At 44.4% G+C, this 21,215-nt stretch overlaps 1 protein-coding gene across 2 annotated transcripts; it reads left to right on the top strand.

The window, feature by feature from the left end:
- Positions 1 to 6,008: 6,008 nt before the first annotated feature.
- TMEM106C (transmembrane protein 106C) lies at positions 6,009 to 20,403 on the top strand. 2 transcript variants are annotated; one of them, XM_044443240.1, is made up of 8 exons: positions 6,009 to 6,135; positions 11,372 to 11,603; positions 13,598 to 13,661; positions 14,143 to 14,302; positions 14,397 to 14,537; positions 14,659 to 14,708; positions 17,450 to 17,503; positions 18,862 to 20,403. In XM_044443240.1, exons 2-8 carry the CDS (start codon positions 11,414 to 11,416, stop codon positions 18,995 to 18,997), a joined length of 795 nt encoding a protein of 264 aa, XP_044299175.1. In that variant the 5' UTR covers positions 6,009 to 6,135; positions 11,372 to 11,413; the 3' UTR covers positions 18,998 to 20,403. The 2 variants fall into 2 exon arrangements, with proteins under 2 accessions (XP_044299175.1, XP_044299176.1); XM_044443241.1 differs by lacking the exon at positions 6,009 to 6,135 and adding an exon at positions 6,148 to 6,248.
- Positions 20,404 to 21,215: the final 812 nt, after the last annotated feature.

The following is a 21,215-nucleotide window of genomic DNA, read 5'->3' as shown; positions in this document are numbered from 1 at the left end:
GCATGAAAATTTCCCTTCATATCTCCAATTTTCTTGAAGAGATCTCTGGTCCTCCTTATTCTATTGTTTTCTTCTGTTTCTTTGCACTGTTCATTTAAGAAGGCATTCTTATCTCTTCTAGCTATTCTCCAGAATTCTGCATTCAGTTGGGTGTATCTTTCTCCCTTGCCTTTCGCTTCCCTTCTTTTCTCAGCTGTTTGTAAAGCGTCCTCAGACTGCCAGTTTGCTTTCTTGCATTTCTTTTTCTTTGGGATGGTTTTAGCTGCTACCTCTTGTACAATGTTGCAAACCTCCATCCATAGTTCTTCAGGCACTCTATCAGATCTAATTCCTTAAATCTATTTGTCACCTCTACTGTATATTCATCAGGGATATGATTTAGGTCATACCTGAGTGGCCTAGTGCTTTTCCCTGCTTTCTTCAATTTAAGCCTAAATTTTGTAACAAGAAGCTCATGATGTGAGCCACAGTCAGCTCCTGGTCTTGTTTTTACTACTGTATAGAGCTTCTCCATCTTTGGCTGCAGAGCACATAGTCAATCTGATTTCTGTGTTGACTGTCTGGTGATGTCCATGTGTAGACTCGTCTCTTGGGTTGTTGGAAAAGAGTGTTTGCTATGACCATCATATTCTCTTGACAAAATTCTATCAGCCTGTGCCCTGCTTCATTTTGTACTCCAAGGCCAAACTTGCCTGTTACTCCGGTTATCTTTTGGCTTCCTACTTTAGCATTCCAATCCCCCATGATGATAAGGACAACATTTTTTGGTGTTAATTCTAGAAGGTGTTGTAGGCCTTCACAGAATCGGTCAACTTCAGCCTCTTCAGCACCAGTGGTTGCGGCATAGACTTGGACTACTGTGATGTTGAATGGTTTGCCTTGGATTCAAACTGAGATCATTCTGTCATTTTGGAGATTGTATCCCGGTATTGCTTTTCCTACTCTTTTATTGACTATGAAGGCTACTCCATTTCTTCCGAGGGATTCTTGCCCGCAGTAGTATACCTGATGGTCATCTGAATTAAATTCACCCATTCCTGTCCATTTTAGTTCACTGATTCCGAAGATGTCGATGTTCAGTCTTGTCATCTCATTTGACCACGTCCAGCTCGCCTTGATTCATGGATCTTACATTCCAGGTTCCTATGGAGTATAGATCTTTACAGCATCGGACTCTCCTTTCATCACCAGATACATCTGCAACTGAGTGTCCTTTCGGCTTTGACCCAGTTGCTTCATTCTTTCTGGTGCTACTAGTATTAGCCCTCCACTCTTCCCCCGTAGCATATTGGACACCTTCCGACCTGAGGGGCTTATCTTCCGGTGTCATATCTTTTTGCCTTTGGTACTGTCCATGGGGTTTTCGTGGCAAGGATACTGGAGTGGGTTGCCATTTCCTTCTCCAGTGGATCACATTTTGTCAGAGCTCTCTGCTATGACCTGTCCGTCATGGGTGGCCCTGCACGGCATAGCTCATAGCTTCATTGAGCTACGCAAGCCCCTTCGCCACAACAAGGCAGTGATCCATGAAGGAGTACAATAACTTAGAAGGCTCTAAATTGTTCTCCCATGTACACGTGTCCAAACTCTAAGGTCATCAGCAGAGGTCCTTCTCCAGGAGCCTGCTGTGAGGAAATTAAGGAAGGTGGCCACCCAGAGAAGGGCCTTTTCAGCCATGGCATCCTGCCTGTGGAACCAGCTCCCTAGGAAGATGTGCCTGGTGCCGACACTATATACCTTTCGGTGCAAAGCTAAACCCTTTTGATTTTCACAGTATTTTAACTGTTAAAATTTCATATGTTTTATATGTCACTGTGGTTATTTTTTAATTTGGTTTTGATTTAATTAATTTTATAACTATTTCAGACTATATTCCTGATTTTATACTCTTTTTTTCTTATTCGAGTATATTTTTAGTTTATAATGTGTTGTAACCCATCCTGACAGTCATTGACTAAATAGAAATGGTATAAAAATGCCTTAAATAAATAATTGAGCCATCACAGGATTGTGGCCTAAGGCCTGCTCCAACTAAAAGCTGCTAGTTATATGCATATGGGGTAGATGTGCATTGACACTTGATGCGACAGGTTATTTGTTCTTTTACCCTCTTTGTTTTGCCTCTTTTAAAAATGAGAATGGAAGGAGCAGAATGCAAATAATAATGAAAAAGTTCCATTCCATTTCATGCACAGCATTTCTATACCACTCAATAAGCACATCTCTGAGTAGTTCACAAATTGTATTTATCTGTGCTATTTTTAGCCTGCTAAATGTTTCTTTTAATCCTTAAGTGGTTTCCATTAAAAATATTAAAAACACAAGTACAATTTTAAAAAAACACATTAACAATATAACAACAACAACAAACATGAACATTATGGGAGCAGTCAAATAAACAGAATGGTTAATTTGATTACAGTCCAGGGAAAGTCTAAGTGAGCAGCGGCATGTTCAAGAAACATTTGAAAGATACCACATTTTCTGCCTCCCCTATGGCACATGGAGTCTTAAAATCCAATACTGTAACATAACATAAAGCCATTCAAATATGTATAACCAATTTGACAATCAGTGATAAGAAATTTCAAGACTCGTTGAAACCCCCGTCACATGCTGTCAAATACTAGAGAATGAATGAAAGTTTCTACCTGGTGCCAAAATGACAACAGGTAGGCCTCGCTGGGGGCAGCTGCTCTGAAGATGGTGCTCCCCCTTGTTGTCATCCTCTCTTGGGGGAGACGTTTGGAGAAGGGCCTCAGATGACAAGCAGAGTAGATAGGGAACTCTATACAGGGAGGTACTCCTTTGGGTTAGCTAGGCTTGGAAATGTGCAGGCAGTTTGCATGGATGGACCACAACTGGTGTTATATGTCTGGACTTCCTGGTCCCTGCCGCCAGTCTGGCTGCCATATTTTGCACAAGCTGAGCTTTCTGACGCATCTTCAAAGGCAGCTCAACCATCACCCATTGAAATAATCTGGCTGGCGGGTTACCAAGAATGAAATATCACAGTTAGGCTATCCCTGCTGAGATAGCTCCTTAGTTGGGCCACCAACTGAAGCTGGTAGAAGGCACTCCAAGCCACTGAGGCCTCCTCCCAAGCCTTAGTGATGAAGATCATTCTGGGGGAAAGGCCATGCTATCTCTGCCTATCACCAAGCACCCTCCCACCCCCCAACACACACACACACACAGCCAGCACCAAATCAGGAAAAGGCAAAGCACCCTTCTTTTTCTGGTAGGCAGGGGTTCCACGTCCAACCATCCTGCCACTGTCTGCTCCTAGACCGAGGACATCCTGTTTTCACACACATTCTTGTCAACCTTGCTCATTTGAAAAGAAAGCATAAAAAGCAGAGCTTTCTCTTACCGTTGGGTACCATCTAGTGAAACTTTGGGGGAACTGCCGTGAACATGGTCAATACTAAGGCAGAATTCACAAGTCAACCAGGTTCTTTTCAAAGCTGCCCACTCTGCCAATCCTAATTCTCTGGGTGGACAATCATAGCTTATGAGCTGCTTCTCATAAAACAGGCATTTCTGGGTTAATTAACCCAGGAATGACAGAACATGAGTAGGCAAGCACTTGGTATCTAGCATGCCCATCGCTTCTTCAAATAATATTCTGTGATTGCCTATTCATAGGCTTTTAGCACAATTTCCAACCTGGAATACTCTGGGTTGTTTCAAAGTTAAATGGCCTAGAATTAGCCCAACAAAAAATGAGCTAATTTGCTTATTCATTTCTCAAGCAACACTACTATCCTAACACTAGCCTCGAGCAGGCAATCTCATTCTTCAAGGCTGCAAACATTTTATGGGAGGAAAATGAAGCAGCTATTGCACCTCTTCTCCCCTGTCCACACACCTTTTTGCTTTTGCACAAATTTGGACTGTTGCAAGAAAGAACTATGAAGGACACATGCCTATAAAAACCACCCTGCCAAGTTGCGATGCTCTAGCAAGGGTGGGCAATTTGTGGCTTTCCAGATGTTTTAACCTAGAACTCCCATCATCCCTCACTGGCTACCAGAAATAGGGATGATGGGAGTTGTAGGCAAAATGATCTGGAGGGCCATACATTGCCCACCTCTGCATGTATGCTTATGCGGAATCAACCCTCATTAAGCTTGATAATATGCATAGACCTGGCTGCATCTAGAAAACTTACACACCAGAAAAAAAGGTGCTAACTCAGCCTGCTCCCTTCTGTGCTGGGTTTTCTTCCCTACCCCTCCCCACTATATCTATCTATCTATCTATGCAGAGAGTTTATTTTACATAAAAGGTCAGAAAAATGCCCCTTCCCTGACAATCTGAAGTAGTACATAGCCTACTTTCCCATCTTTTCAGTAGTGCAGTTTAAGCCAGGCTTCTGCAGCCTGAAGACTTCTCAGGTACAGCAGGTATCCAGAAGAAAATCTGCTTTATCCCCACACACATAACCCCGCCCCCCTTTAGACTTGGAGAAGGGAGCAGAGAACTTTAGACCATTACCCATTCCATGCTTTACCACTGCTTAAACTCAGCTAATACATAGCACCATCATGACTACAAAAATAAAATACAACTGGTTTGTGCTTCCCTGATGTTAACCACATTTACATGGGAATAGGTAATGTTCTGTGGTAAAGAGATATATTTTAATGTAATGTAATAAAATAAGCAGCCATGACTGTGTATGTGCTTGGCTTGCCACTGCCTGTCTATAAAATTAAGAGAAAAAAGGAAGGAAGGATGTGATGGCCAACAGCTTCATCTCCTAACATGCTCACTCCAGTCTAGGTGCCGATTCCAGACCCAGCTTGATTGTCACTGCCCCATCATTTGCTCAGGGGTGCCCCTGGGTTGCACAGCTCGGGCTTCTGGCCCCAGCATGCATCAAAACCTACTCTTCTGCTGTCATCCTATACATACTTAGTAGAAGTAAATCCTTTTGAACTCAGTAAGGCTTACTTCTGAGTACCAAATGCAGTGGGATTTAATAGAAAGCTAACATGAGGGATTACGTCAGGTTATGCTATCAGCCAGTAAGGTAAAAAGGTAAAGGTAAAGGTTTCCCCTTGACATGAAGTCCAGTCATGCCTGACTCTAGGGGGCAGTGCTCATCTCCATTTCCTAGCTGAGGGAGCCAGCGTTTGTCCGCAGTCTCCGTGGTCATGTGGTTGGCATGACTAAACACCGAAGTGCATGGAACTCTGTTACCTGTCCACCGAAGTGGTACCTTTTCATCTACTTGTATCTGCATGCTTTCGAACTGCCAGTAAGGTAGGCAGTAGCTAAAGGTAAATCTTTGGCAACACATTCAGTAGAAGGTTCAGCAGGAAACAAATATTCAAACGCCACGAACAACAGCAAAATCAAATAGGTTAAAACTGCAAGAAATCTTCTGGCACCTTAAAGAATAAAGCTGCAATCCCTTGCAACTTCATACAGGAAAAAGGCCTACAACTCCCAGCATGCTCGGCCGACTACGGCATGTTAGGAGTTATCAGGCTTTTTTTCTATTTAATCCTGCATAGGGCTACACCTTTAAACTTTAATTCTGGGATAAGTTTCCCTAACTGCACCGAGGGAAGAACAACTTTAAAATGTATTAGGCACATGCCACAACTGATTTTAATTTTAAAGGGCAGAACCCTGTCAAGGCGACATACAGGATTTACAGATAACAGCAGTAAAAGCACCAAAACTGCAGTAAGCATGTGTTCAAAGCAAAGGTTCCATTAAAGACTCTTCCTAGGTTTTACTTAAAAAGACTAACCCCGTCTGGAAACGGGACTGTTAACTGAGTCAGAGAAATCACAGCCCATGTAGCCTCCGATACGCTCCCTTTCTTTTCAGCCGCGCAGTAGAACACCCAGCCGCACCTGGCCAAACTCACGTCCGGTTACCCTTCCATCTCGCATGCGCACTGGGGAAGCAGCTACTCCGAAGAAAGAGCGAGGCTGCAGCGGGTAACGCCTCCGATTGTGACGCACTTGGCTGTCGTAATGACGCTAAACAGTCAGAGAACGCAGAGCCGGCTTTGAGTAAATAGTGCTGCGGAGGGATCGGTCGCTCTTGATAGCCGTGCGTGCGTGGCCGTCCCTTTCACGGAGGGGGATAACAACAGCAACAACCATGGCAATGGTAATGCAAGTTGGGAACTGATTGTTTTGGCGAGAGGGCGTGGGCGAATCGAGCCCCAAAGCACGTCAGGGCTGGTTGCAGCCCTGAGGAGGACGCTTTTAAGCACTTGGAGGGTAGGGGCCAAAGTCCTTATTTTGTTTCGGGCTACAAGCGCCTTGATGGACTGTATTTTTATAACCCCTTTCCTCTAGCAAGCGCAAGGGCATTGCATGAGGTTAGCTTACGCGTGTACTTTTCCTCCACAACAACCTTGTTAGGTAGGTTAGGCCAAAAGGAGTGAATGTTTGGTGGTGGCTGGCTTGAGGTCATCCATTGAGATGAACCAGGAATTCTGCCGTTCTAGGCTTAGGATACAATTCTGTGCGTATTTAGACAGAAAACGGGCCTACAAATGCAGACTGGGGGAATGCTGGAAAGTATAGGACGTCTTCCTGTCTTAAACCTCTGTAGCTTTATGCTTTTAACCAACTTGCTACACTGTCTAATAGTATTTGGCCCAGTAGGCTTCAAATTTTAACTCCACCTGCTCTGTGTGCCCTACTTTTAATTTATCTCTCCCTTTACTCCGCACTTTCTCCTTTGGTATTCCTTTGTTGTTCTAAATAATCTCTCCCCATTTTTTAAAAACACAGAAAATTGGGATTGTGTCCCAGTGTTGATTCTAGTTCCACTGTTTAAAGTATGGAGACTTACTAGAATTGTGGAAACAGGCAAAAGGTAGCTTTTCAAATGATTTAGTGGTCAGCTCCTGCAACCCCATGCCAACATCACCAGTGGTTAGGAACGCTGGGAGTGCAAGACCTCAGGATCTGCAGGTCTAGTGTCTGCGCACTGGGGATCTGATTCCAAGCCATGTATTGTGAGGGAACTTCTAGTGTGCAACAAAAACTCCATGTACATATCCCACCTCAAAGGGGATGCCTGCAGCATCCTCCATGAATTCAGAGTCCTTCCTGTCAGCTTCTACTGTGTGGCAAGGTGGTGGTGGGGAATTCTGTTGTCTCCCAGCCCGAGGTGACATCTAAGCCCAGGATAGTGTATCCTGCAGAAACACAAATCGCAGGTTCCTCTTTCAGGAAAATAGTAATAATTCCACCCACCCTCAAAGAACAATGCTTTTTCTCAAGTAGAAGAATGAAGTGCTCTTGCTGTCTCCATGGTGGATCAGTGTGGGGGAAAGGGCATTAAATGGTGTGAGTCTGGAAGATTTAAAATACCTTCTTCACATGCCATCCTGAAGTCATCTAGAGAGGTCCTTTGCTGTGTTCACCTGTTGTCAGAAGTGCAGCCTGGGTTTTCATTTCTGGTACCCAGATTATTGAACACTCACTCTGCAGCAGCCTTTTACTACTTGGTGCCCTCTAAAGATGTTAGGAATTGTAGTCCACGTTCCTGGTGAGCCCCAGGTTGCGGAAGCCTACCCTATAGGAAGAAACTAATATGCCCTCCCCCTCTAGCATTCTGAAAAGCTTTCATTTGTTTTTTATGGCTTTGGTGTGGATTAACTCTCCCTCTGACTTGATTGCTGATCTGGCTTTTAGGCTGCGGTGGTTTCTATTTTAGGGTTGCTGCTTATATTTACTATTGTTTTCTTGTTTTATCAGCAAGAGACAACAGCCCAATTTTAAATATTTTTAAGAGATTACTCTAAACAATTGGTTACTAGTTTTTGGGTGTTCTGGAAGTTGCTTAGGTGGAGAAATGGCTTGTATATTTTTGTTTCATTTGTACTCAACCTTTCTACAAAGAAAAGGGCATGCAGGGTAGTTTAAAATCATAGAAGCTGTCAACATTTAAAATACAATATTAATTAAAACAATGATGAAACAGATACATTAAAAACAACAATATTAAAGTGTAATCCTATGCATGTTTGGACAGAAAAATGCCCTACAACTTGCAGCATTCCATAGCTAGCATGTTTGCTGTGGCATGCTGGATATTGCAGGGCTTCTTTCTGCCTAGGCATGTATAGGATTGTGCCCTGAAGGATCACTCACACAGCCATATTGTTTAAAGCTGTATACAAGAAGCAGGGTTAGTGTCCAGCCCAGTGGTATTCTTGAGTGCACCCCTTTAATTTCCATCTTGGAAGTGAATCACACTTGGGGAAACACACTGGGGAAAGATGTACCTGGGAGGGGCACTGTTTAAATGTGCCCAGAGTCTCCCATTGGAGGGACCACAGTTCATGCTTTGAATTTAGAAGGTCCCAGGGATCAAAGCTTTGCAGTATACAAACCGTGTCCACCATCTTGCACAGGGTGACAGGCATTTTGCTAGTAAATAATAGTGCTTTTGTCCCAGGAGTGGCAGGGGGTGGGCAAAGAAATGGTGAAAGTAGAAGTCTGTATGCGAGGCTTCTGGGTCAGGCAGATGGAAGGATTGTTCCTGAGCAAAGCTCCATGGGACAGGGGTTAGAAGGAGCAAAAGGATGAGGGGATAAGGAGGGGGCTCTGCCAGAGGAAAGGAGCTAAGCGCTGCTGAGACCAAGGGAGCTTAACTGGAGCCAGCCCATGGCATTTTGCTGCTTGAGGCAAAGACCAACATGGCTCCTTCTCCCCATTTCATGTCTAAAAGCTGACTGGACTCAGTGAGCAGAGGATGGACAGGTAACGTTGTAAATGGTTCTTGTTAGAAATGCTGTGATCTAGATGTTTGTCAAAAATGCCTCTCAACTTTACTTTCCATGTGAACAGTGAGACAGAGTTGTCAATAGGCAGAGTGAGGCAGTTGCCTCAGGCAAGGAGACATTTTAAAAAGTCTCAATGACATTGCCTTCCATTTGTAACCCTCCTGTATTTTTCCTGCCCTTCTCCCCGCACCCATTTCTGCAAACATCCATTAAGGAGGAATGGATGTATTTTGATGGCGCTAGAAGTGCTTTTTCTGGAAGTACCAGATGCCCTGAGTAAGGTGTTCTTGACTGGAATATGCAAAGCACTACCCTACTGGCTTCGCTTGCCCTCAGAGAGGAGTGTGACCCCATCTGAAACAGTCTGAATACCTGAATTTGCATCTGTGGCCATCTCCCTCCCTGTAGATAGTTTGCATGTTTCTTTGCTAACTGGAGGGAACTAATGTGCCAGGGTTGTGTGCATACTGCAATTTGGTCGTGGATCAGCTAAAAGTGCAGGAGATGGAATTAGATGATAAATATGGAACCCTGAGATTCTTGGCTTTCTTGGGCTTCTTTGAATCATGGCTGAATAAGAGATTCACTGGCGAGGGGTCTCTCTTCATAACTGGCAAAGCCCAAATAAATTCTGTAAATGGAAGGGAATCAGGCAAGCATGCATTGTCCGGGTTGTGGAATTCATTGTTGTTTCGTACAGAATTCAGACTTTTATTCCCTTTTATTTTATTTATTTATTTAAAACATTTCTATCCCATCCTTCACAACAACATCTCAGGATGGCTTACAAAGCTAAAATCAACAGCAATAATAAAAGTACAATCAATAATACAATAGATAATAAATAGTAATAAATACAATCAGTAGTAATAAAATACAACCAGAGTTTAAACAATAACTAAGAAAAAATGAGGAAATCACATTCAAAAGAAAAAATATAATAAAAATAAAAATGTGACTGTTAACTTAAACTTCTAAAACCCCTAATTCTTAAGATGACGTTTCAATAAAAGGGTTTTCACCTGGCACTGAAAAAAGTATAAGCTTGGCGCCAGGCAAACCTCTCTGGGGAGTGCATTCCACAGTCTGGGTGCCACCGCAGAGAAGGCCCTACTCCAAGTAGACATCCTCTTTACCTCCTTCAGCGAGGGTTCCCGGAGCAGGGCCACTCCTGAGAACTTCTTAAGGGGCATGAAGGCATATAAGGAAGGAGATGTTTCTTCAGGTATTCTGGTCCCAAGCTGTTTAGGGCTTTATAAGTTAATACCAGCACCTTGAGTTGGGCCCGGACTTCAATTGGAAGCCAAAGTAACTGGTACAGGACCGGCATTATATGAGAATAATACGCTGAACAGTCCCCATCAGCAGCATGGCAGCTCTGTTTTGAACCAATTGAAGGGCAGCCTCATGTAGAGCGTGTTACAGTAATCCAACCGGGAAGTTACCAGGGCATGTATCACCGTTGCCAGGCAGTGCTTGTCCAGGTAAGGACGCAGCTGATGGACCAGCCAAAGCTAGAGGAAGGCACTCCCCGCCACCGCCGTCACCTGGTCCTCCAGGGACAGCTCTGGGTTGAGGAGCACTCCTAGGCTGCAGATCTGTCCCTTAGAGGGAGTGCAACCCTGTCCAGGACAGGATCAAAATCACTTACCTGAAAGCCCGAACACCCACCAATAGGACCTCCATCTTATCTGGATTGAAGCTCAGTTTATTGGCCCTCATCCAGCCTATTATCTCGACCAGGCACCGGTTCAAGGCAGCACTGCCTCACCTGGAGTAGATGTAAACAATAGGTAGAGCTGGGTATCATCAGCGTACTGATGGATCCGCAGCCCAAACCTCCTGATGACCTCTCCCAGTGGTTTCATGTAGATGTTAAAGAGCATGGGGGACAAAATAGAGCCCTGTGGTACCCCGTGGCAAAGCTGCTGTGGCACAGAGCTATAGTACCCCAGCACCACCTTCTGGAATCAGCTGGCCAGGTAGTGGAACCACCACCGTGCAGCACCTCCTCCTCCTAACCCAGCCAGCCTATCCAGAACGATACCATGGTTGATGGTATCAAAAGTTGCTGAGACGTCCAGGAGAACCAACAGGGATGCACCCCTCCGTCCCTCTCCCTGCACAGGTCATCATACAGGGCGACCAAGGCAGATTCAGTTCCATAACCGAGTCTGAAACTGGACTGAAATGGGTCCAGATAATCCGTTTCATCCAAGAGTGCTTGGAGTTGTCCCGACACCACCTGATTCAACACCTTGCCCAAAAAACGGGATGTTGGCCACTGGTCTACAATTGACGGCCACCTCTGGGTCCAGGGATGTCTTTTTCAGGACAGGTTGGATCACTACCTCCTTTAAAGGGGCAGGGACCCAGCCCTCCCTCAATGAGACATTGATAACCTCCTGGACCCAGGTGTCAATCCCGTGACTGGCTTTCCTAAGTAGCCAAGAAAAGCAAGGGTCAAGCAAACATAGGGTGATCTACATCTGATTCTGACAGTGTCTCAATCTGAAGGGAATCCGGGGAACAATTAATGTTGGGCAGGAGTAGAGCTTGCTTTTGTATAAAGATATTGCTTTATTTTGGACTTAATTTTAGGGCATGTGAGGTTCTGCTCCCCCAATCCTGCTAGCCGTAACAATGGGGTCTTCACTGTCTGCGAACACGAGCTCCTCCTGCTCCAGGCTACAAAGAGAGAATGACAGTGATGAGGATTTGCTGGACAACAAGAATCGGGAAGAAGACATTGCCAGGTTCCCATATGTGGAATTCACTGGGCGAGACAGCATCACCTGCCCTTCCTGCCAAGGCACTGGCTGCATCCCCACAGGTAATTCTCTGTAGAGTTTGCCTGCCTTCTCCCTTCAGGGGAGAGTGGGTCTCTCAAAACACACGCACTGGCCTCTGCGGCATCCTGAAACACCCTTTATTGGTCCCTCTAGTCCTGTCTTCAGCATTTCCTCCTTGCATCTGCCTTCAGGATCAGCCCTCCCATGGGGCAGTCACCTCAGGTAACAGACATGGAAAGGTAGCAACTGCCCCTGAACAAACCTGTTGCCCATGGTGTTGCCCCATCGACAGGAATGAAGTAAGCTTGTCCAATCGATTTTTGTATATGGAATGGGAAAAGAGCACCTTCTCATTCTCGCTCCTCAGGCAGTAAAATACCTGCCCTCATTTACACAGCCTGCCTCAGAGGTGCACTAACTGTATTTTGAGGCAAAGCTCTTGTTGGCAGGCTGATTGGTGTCTTAAGACCTGTGGTGTGGTCTCGCTCTTTAATCTCTGCTTTTGTGTGGGTCAGGCCAGTTCCTTGCCCTGCAGGAATTCCCAGTCTAATGTTCACAGTTCACTGCTGTGATTGATGATGACTTGATACACGCAAGCCCCAGGTTTTGGCAGTGCTTGGGCAGGACATCCCACCGAGCCCCGCAGCCTGCTCAGCCTGCCTTCTAACTCTGACTGCCAGCAGCTGCTGCTGCAGCTCTTCATCTTTCTCATCGCTGCCTCCACTCACTTGCTAGACACATAGAGAGCCAGGGAGCAATGAGGTTCCAACATTTTCTTCCCCTCCTCACTAGCACCATTGTCTAGGCCAGAGCTAAACAAGTGGCAGTGGTGAGAAGTGCAGTGGTTGCAGCTACGGAGGCCTACCGAGTTGTGGGCTGTTGGCAAGTGCCCAGCCATCCCTGCCCTTGATGCTGCCTCTCACCTAACACATTGTGGCTGTTGGAGCCTGGAATCCTGCTCCAGTGCATGACGCTTTGGACTGGGTTGCCTCTGGGACACCCTCCTGCCACACTCGTCTGTCTCCTACACACTCCTGTCATCTGAATGCTAATGTCTGGTTTTGAGAGCTTGTTTTACCCCGAGCAAATCTTCTCCTCTCCTCTCTTTTTCTTCCCACCCCACAACCACGTGGTGGCGGTAGCAGAAATGTTAAGAGTTTTGTCAGTACAACAGGGCTGAGGAACCTCTTTCACCTTGTGGGTCAGACTCAGTTTTGGAGAAGTTCTAGGTGTGGTGGTGAGGGAGTGCCTTCCAGTGGTAAGTGGGGCTAAAGCCAAAATAAGTGGGACCAAAATATCAGCATGGTTTAGCTCAAAGTTCTCATTGGCAGTAACTAAACCTTAGGAGAGGTATTTCAGCCTTTCTGAATGAGTTTATGTTGGAGGTGTACACAAAATACAGGAAAGCATCAGAAAACTGGTGTTTGAGCGAAACAGGGTAGTGCTCTCCAGAAACCAGAACCCAGGTGGGCTGCACTTGGGCTGCAATAAAATATGATGACACTGTGGTGACTTGCTTGGCTGTTCCTTGGAATGGAGGCCCGATCGCCTGATGCACCTCTGCAGTCCTTTTGTTGTCCAGTGGCCTTTGAGTGACTTCCCTGGTGCATCAAACCTTGCAGGTATGTGGTGTTGCAGGTAGGGCTCTAGTTCATTGGCATGGGGAGCCTGGAACCCAGTTCTGTCTCTTGCTACAGCTGTGTAAGTTAAGGGTTGGGGGTAACTGTTCAGGTTAGGTTTTTTATTTGTTTCTGGCTCTTTAAACTTAAAGTGGCTCTTTGTCCTCCAGGGTGATTGCTGAGCTCTAGTACAAGTTTGTTATATCGTCTTTAATTCAAACCAGCAGGAAAAAAAGTTTGTGATAGTTCACTGCAATCTCATGATAGTTTGCTGCAAATTCAAATCAAATCTCTAGGATTTGTTGCATGGAGCCTCGGAATCCATGGTTCTCAAGGGAACAGCATAGCTCTGTGCACACCAGTGTGTAACATTAAGAGCCTCTGGCATTAGCAATATTGCTTTTTCTTTTTTCTAGAGCAAGTTAATGAATTGGTGGCTCTGATACCATACCATGACCAGAGGTTAAAACCTCAAAGGACGTAAGTACAAAAGAAGACTCTGATTCCATTATTGTGCTGTCTTAGACATGAAAGGGAATTAATATCCTGTAGAAAAGAGATTCGTGCTGCTGTCGCCTCTGTCTCATCATGTCTCATCTCTTGAGGCTTCCCAGCCGTTGATTTACAAAATGCCTGCCTACTTCTTAATAGTAACATGTAGTGTTCCTCAGTACTATCAACCCAATGAACCACTCCACAACCATGAGTGAGTTCCTGTTCTGTTGAGTGACTGCCAACATTTCTGGTCCTTGAGGAATGTAAGGATCCTGAGCTGTTCCCAAAATGCATTGTACTTGGATGCTTGTTTTAGTAGAGTTTGCATCTTGAGGGGATCCCCACACTTGAGGCTTAAGTAGCCTTTGAGCCTCATGCATTGGACATGATTTGCCATGTGTCAGGGTGAACCTGTTAGCAGGGGTTGAAGGGAATAGGTTAAAATGATTGATCTTGTCTTCTGCAGGAAGCTCTATGTCGTGGTGTCAGTGCTGCTCTGCCTCCTGGTGTCAGGGTTGGTGGTCTTCTTTCTCTTTCCTCATTCAGTCCTTGTGGATGACAGTGGCATCAAAGTGGTTACAGTTTGGTTTGACGAAAAAAACTCCCTTGTTGTCCTTGCCATTACGGTAATGCACAAGCGTATATACTTCATTCACCTGGATTTCCTAGGCTGGGTGTGAAGCCTTACTTTGAAGACTTCTCTTTCCTTTCTCTCTATAGGCCACTCTCCGCATCAGAAATTCCAATTTCTACTCGGTAGAGGTAACCAGCTTGGCCAGCCAAGTGCAGTATATGAACACTGTGGTTGGGACAAAACAACTTAACAATGTCACCCGCATCCAGCCATTGAGTGACCAGCTGGTACAGCAGTCTTCTTATTCTTTCGAGGCTGAGGTCTTGGGTGGGGTGGTGCAGGGAGGACATATCATCCTTGAACTAATGAGACTTGATGAATGATTGCTCATGCTTTTTGTCTTCGTAGGTGAATTTCACAGTGAAGGCTGAAATGGGCGGGCCCTTTTCATACGTCTAGTAAGGATTCATTTATAAATAACTATGCTTGGACCATTGTTCAGCTTTGTAAAACTTATTCTGAGGAAGGTGTCCTCCCTCTCCCTGCTAGAGAGTCTCAGATTCTTTAAGTACAGTGGTGCTGTGGTAAATTTGGAAGTTCCGTTCTCCAAGGCCATGTCCCCAAGGTGAATCCATGCATTTAGGCAGTGGTGCTACTCCGTGACATCCGTGACATCAAACTAGTTTACCTCTTCTCCAAGAGTTGACCCTTTGTTAATCTGAGCAGGGACAGGCCACTTGTAAGCCAAAACATCCAGAGGGGCACAACTCCCATGATCCCTCATCATTGGCTCTGTTGACTAAGGCTGATGGGCTATATAGGCCAAAACATTTGAGGAGCCACAACTTGACCATGCCTGAGGCAAAGGGACTTTATTCTGTATTCAGGACCAAGTCACCACAAAATACTTGGAGAATTCCCTGTAACAGGAACAGTGCAGCTTTCCTGGTAAAATATGTTTCTTCCAGTTACTGTGAGGACTGCATCAAAGCTAAGAGAGAACGGAGAAGTCTGAGGAGAGTGACAGGTATCCCTGCTAATGTAAAGTCTGGGGCTGCCTCCCTGCGAGTCCTGGCTCTGCTGCACCATTGTTTAAATAGTCCACTGCCTTATGTCTACTGAAGAACTGCAGTAGCTCCTCCAATAGAGAACAGCTAATAAGCGTAACTTGTACACAAGTTTTGTAAATGGATATTTCACAATATGATGATAACGTCTCAAGCTTTGGCATATTGCTGCTGCCCACCCCAATGAAACTTAAGAGAGGTCTTCCATCGCATGCTTCTGCCAAAGCAAGCACTGTCATCCGGAGATACCCTCTTGGATCTTCCATGACGAATGACTTCCATGGATCTTCCATGGATATTCTATGGCCATGGCTTCAAGTTTGTACCAATGTGTACAACTTGTAATACCATTTTAAAATAAGTATTTTACTTGTCAGTGTGTGAGAAGATTTCATAGAATCACAGAATACTGGAGCTGGAAGGGGCCTCTAAGGCTATCGGGTCCACTGCTGCTCTGCTAAGTGCAGGACTCCAGGTTAAACCATCCCTCTCAGCAGGCTGTCCAGTTGCATCTTGCATGCCTTTAGTGTGGGAAAGCCCACAGTCTCCCTAGGTCATTGGTTCCATTGCTGTACTGTCTCACAGGAAGTTTTTCTTGATGTTTAGGGGGAATCTGGCTTCCTGTAATTTGAGCCTGTTACTCTGTGTCCTGAACTCTGGCATGATTGAGAAGAGATTCTGGCTCTTCTTTGTGTGACGGCTTTTCCAGGAGTCGAAAAGTGCTCTATATCTCTCCTCAGCTTCCTCTTGGTGAAGCTGATTGTGCCTAGTTCTTTCAATCTCCCTGTTAGGCTTTGCTTGCAGAGCCATGATCCTCCTTGTCCCTCTCCTCTAAATCCTCTCTAGCTTGTCTCTGTGCTTCTTGAAGAGTGGTGCCCAGGCCTGGACACAGTACTCGAGATGGGGCCTAACTAGTGCTGAATAGAGGGGAGCCAGAACCTCACATGATTTGGAAGCTATACTTCTGTTAACAAAGCCTAAAATAGCATTTGCTTTTTTTTGCTGCCGGTTCATATTGTTGGCTCACATTCAGCTTGTGAGCTACAATTCCAAAATCCTTCTCACTTTTAGTACCATTGAGCCGCATATTCCTTGTCTGGTAACTCTTAATTTGGTTCCCTTTTCCTAGGTGCAAAACTTGGCATTTGTCCCCATTGTTGCTTTCGGCCCAGTGCTCCAGCCTATCAAAATCCCTTTACATTTTGTTTCTGTTCTCCAGGGTATAAGTTTGCTCACCCAGTCTCATGTTATCTTCAGATTTGATCAGCATTTCATGCCCTTGAAAGGAAAAAAGTGAAACTTCTTGGTGTGGGTCATCTGTGTCGCCAGGGTTATTCAGTTGATAAGCATGAATGGCATAATCTTCTGAATGTGGATGGCCAATTCCAGGACCTTAAAATTAAGTTCATTTTGAAGGACATCTGCAGCATAGATGCTCATTTGCAAATGAAAATGAGTCTTTGGGGAGCCATCTCTGCTCTGAGCTAGATCAGCTCTCTGAAGCTTCACAGCACTGCTTGATAGTGAAGTAAGATTTTCTGCTGCATTCCACAGTATTGAGCCTCAGAGCTGCTGCCGATGTGGGTTCCTCCTGGTAGAGTATAGAGCAGGAATGCCCGACTTGTGGGGCATATGCAGTCCACCAAAAGCTCAGCAAAACCTCTGGTTTTGCTATGTGCCTAGAATGAGAGGTTTGCAAAAATGGGAGAAGACACGTTGGGAACTTACCAAGCTGCTTGGATGTGGTGTGGTCTGTTCATGTTTGACTCAGAGCCACAAATCGTACAAGCCTTTTGCAAATCTGGATGGTTGCTCTGTGGCAGGTGATTCACTTCGTGGCACCTGTGTTCAGTTGGGGATTGGATACATGTGTTGTGATTAAAACACATCATGACAGAATTATTAAGAAAAGAAACTTTCAAGCTGAAAATTGCAGGCCCAATCCTAAATGAAAACTGAAAAAGGCTTGATAAACAAAATTATATCAAAGCTTGAAAAACACTGTACTGCATTAGGCACTTCTCACAGAATAATAGTGTTGTGAGATTATTAATTTGACAAGACCCCTTTAACAGACTATTTTTCTTTTAATGCTTTCTTATAATCTATTTTTTTCTCTTGGTCTTTTCTAGTTTCTTTTGCACATTGCCCAAGATCAGAGTGCACAATATTGTGATTTTCATGAGGTATGCATCTCTTTATACTATGCTATACATTGGGGGCTAGAAATAGGTTTAAGAAAAATCCACAAATAAAGTTATCTTCTGCCATGAATTGGCAACTAGACACTGGCCTGCAGTCTAATATTTGGGATGAAGGTAGATTAATAGGCCTGCTAGGCTCTTGGTGGATGTCTGTGTTGAAAGGAGGTATACATGAAGACTGTGTATTCCATGCCAAAGTTTAACATTCTTTATCAGGCAATTCAAATTTTGGAGTTCAGAAGAGCTGAACTCAGGAATTCTGTAATCTGCATAAATGTAAATAGTGTATTTGTATAACTGCTTTTGCATACATTCCTCTGTTTGCCAGTCTTGGAATAAGCAAAAATACTGAATACCCAACCATCAAGCTGATAACTGAATCTTCCTTCTACTATCTCAATCTCAGTAAGGGTTACTCAAGCATCTGCTCATATCCAGAAGAAGAAATCTCCCTGCTCCCATTGTGAGGTTGAGACTCTCATGAAATATGAATTATGTGCTCCTGACTGCTTCTTGCAGTGCTGTGAAACTTGAGCAGATATACAACTCTGACTATACTCTGTTACAGTCTCTTCCAAGAGAAGAAGCATGGTGGTATCCTTGATGTTCAAGGGAGACCATTCTGTATGCATGCTGAGGCATGCATGCCAAAACATTCAGTTGTCTGGGCCTCTGATTCTCAATATGTATGCTCACCGTTGCATTTTTTGCAGTTCTTTTGACTGATTATTTGCAAAGGGCCCTTCCTATCTGTTACAGGTCTGCTTTGTTCCCTGCAAAAAGCATCCCTCTTTGAACATTCATCTGCTCTTCAATGCTAGAAGGGGAGTGAAATGAGGCAAGGGGCTCGCTATGTGCACAATGCACATCACTTGCAACACTTCCACATTTTCTGAATCTTGATCTCCCTTTGAAGCCCCCTGTAGCATCCATTGGCCTGACAGCACCTGATTTTGATTGCTGCCAACACCCAGTGCAGAGTATCATAGCAGTGAAGCCCTGAATATGCCCTGAATATGCCTTCTGCTTGGCTGTCTTCTGCGTGGCTTTGGTTAAGGGCCTGCAGTTAATTGTGTCTTTGTCCAGTCTCCTTTGTCCACTTATTTATTCAAGTGCCTGACTGAACGCACGTCCTCTGTTGTAGACAAGAGTTGCTAGATGGCTTCAGCATTTCTCTAACATGAACCTTTGCCACCTGCATATTTAAAATACCTGCCCCATCAGCCAATACTTTTGTAGCCTAGGCAAAGATTTCAGTCTGAAACACAATTACCTTTCATTGAAAGGAACAGAGGTCTTTTGCTTTCTCTGAAGTACTTTTCTTTGCTTTTGTCCCTCAGGACTTCAGTGAAGATCTCCTACATCGGTCATATAACTCAGAGTTCCTTGGAGACCCATCACTATGTTGACTGTGGTGCAAATTTCACAGCTGCCCATGCTGGACCCTGGCTGCCAGCTCTGGGTGGTGCAGCTTAATAGCAGAGCACTTTGAGTCCAGAGTCTCATGTATTACAATGACGATGGGAGGCTGGCTTCTACTCTTGCATAAATTTAGGACTGCTTACTGTGGGCCTTTTTTCATTTGGGATGGGGAGAAAGAGAGTTGCTGCAGTCCTTGGTGAAAGGTGTGCCTGGCTAGACTTGAGGCACTTCTACAGTGTTCCATGGACTGTTCCTTGGTAGCTGACTGCCACCACCACTGCACCCCCACTGCCTCAGGACACTGAGCTCTGGCTTGCATGACAGAGCCTTCTGTTGGGTTTCTTGGCTACTCCTTAAAATTAGATGAAAACATATTTTTGTAGGAGTTTCCTCCCATTTTTCTGGACTGCAAAGAATGATGCTCCTAACTTGGTGATCACTGAAGGATGAACTTCTATCCCCATGGAAGAGGAGGTAATTTTGAGCTTGCTTCTCATGTGCTGATTTTTTAGCTTATGTCTTGCTTATTGTCAGAGACAAATGAACTGAGAATATCTTTACAGCAGCCTTCTCTAGCAATCTTCTCTGGCACTCTCTAGATGTGCTAGATTGCAATTTCCATCTTCCCCAAGAGTATGCCCAATGGCCATGGTGGCTGGGGAGAAGGGAGTTGTATTCTTAGACACATGCAGGACATTAAGTTGGGGAAGGCTGCTTTAGTCTAAGCCCTCCTGAAACAAATTTGCAAGCATTACAGCCCTCCTGTAGGTGTGAATTATTTTTCACAAATAATTTTGAAACTACATTTGTATCAGTAGTCTGTTAAGCATGCTGCTCTAAAAGGCACACAATTGACTTAGAGATCTTATGTTTTCTGCATCTTTCTCTTCCTGCTTTTAAGAATAAGCATCACAGGAGAGCTGTAGGTGTTCTGATCCCTGCATCAGCTACACCCAAAAAACAGTGGTCACTTTTAATTTTTTTATCTCCTGATTCTCTAGGCTGGAAGACTTTGTGCTGATTTAACTGGCCCATGCCAGGTAAATAGAAGGATTTGTTTATACTTTTCCAGTGAAGATTGATAGTTGTGTGTTGCTGCCCAAATGCCTTCCTCTCTTCTAAGAATCAAATTGGGATAACTTCATGGTCAAATTAAGAAAGTAAAGGATGGAGAGAAACTCCTACAAATAAATCTTGAACAGATAATTACTAATTCTCTTTATTTTTAAAATATAACTTACACCCATTCATATTTCTGCTTAAAGCTCCTCAGTGTGCTGCAGTATTTTTGTCTGAAGAAGAAATAGAATCCTATTTACACTTGGAAGTGGATTTTAACTCTAATTTTGGATACTTAAGTGACGGGGTTAATGCTCATTTAGAATCTGTACTGTTCTACTGGGCAGACTCTGTAGAGCTGAACTTTCATGAAGTTAATAAACCTTTAAGTCTTTCCTTTTGAGGAGTATTTTTCCTGTGGTCTCATAAAATGTGACTTTCTTTAGGGCACTTGATGGAATTACATGTTTAATTTCAGACCTTGCACTAAACAGCTTCTTTAAGTGTGGTCTACTGTGATGGAGACGCTACCCCAATAACCTGTAGATGGAGTGGCTTGTAAGCATAGTTTGACTTAGGTTTTAGCCACTTTTCCCCTTAATCCTGTGTGAGCAGATCCCTGATACCTATAAACTGGGCTGTTTTTCATTTTAAAAACAAGATCCAAAATCCTATTAGGCTTGTGTAGCTTGCCCCTCTCGCTCCTCACATAAACACATCATGTGGCAGAAGAGCAGGTGGAACAGACGTTGTAAAGGGAGAGACTACTACAACAGCTGGCTGATCCTCAAGTATGATTGCTAGCTGCTGGGGTGGGGGGAGTGTAATCGAGGAAGAGTCTATGGGCGAATTGGAATCTAAGAGACTTGAATGAAGGGAACGGGGAAGCCACACCAAACAGGTAGGCATGGTCTTAATGTTGTCTGTGTTGCTGAGTTAACAGGCTGTTTTTCTCCGTTCTATTGTGCAAGATCCCTTACAGGTCCTCTCACCCCAGCACAAACATAATTTTCCAGGCTTGTTGTTTTAGTACCTCATTCTACAATGGGTTGCTGCTCGATTCTAAATATAACATTTCTGTATTGTGCTGAGGATATATGAATTTTCCCCACTCTTGCTATTTTGCATCGGTGGTTCTAAAATTACTTGACTGCTTACTTTCTTGGGCAATCCAGGTTGAGGCTGAAACGTGAGAAGATAAACCCCAAAGAGT

Source organism: Varanus komodoensis, unplaced genomic scaffold (genome assembly GCF_004798865.1).
Source record: "Varanus komodoensis strain SLA01 unplaced genomic scaffold, ASM479886v1 scaffold41, whole genome shotgun sequence".
NCBI classification, from domain to species: Eukaryota; Metazoa; Chordata; class Lepidosauria; order Squamata; family Varanidae; genus Varanus; species Varanus komodoensis.
The sequence above is the reverse complement of the archived record's forward strand: the minus strand, read 5'-3'. Positions and strand labels throughout refer to the sequence as shown.

Coding starts and splice junctions, on each gene's coding strand:
- TMEM106C (XM_044443240.1), top strand. CDS start 11,414: ATGGGGTCTTCACTGTCTGCGAACACGAGCTCCTCCTGCTCCAGGCTA. Junction 14,303..14,396: donor TTGTTGTCCTTGCCATTACG/GTAATGCACAAG, acceptor TTCTCTCTATAG/GCCACTCTCCGCATCAGAAA. Junction 14,538..14,658: donor AGCCATTGAGTGACCAGCTG/GTACAGCAGTCT, acceptor TTGTCTTCGTAG/GTGAATTTCACAGTGAAGGC.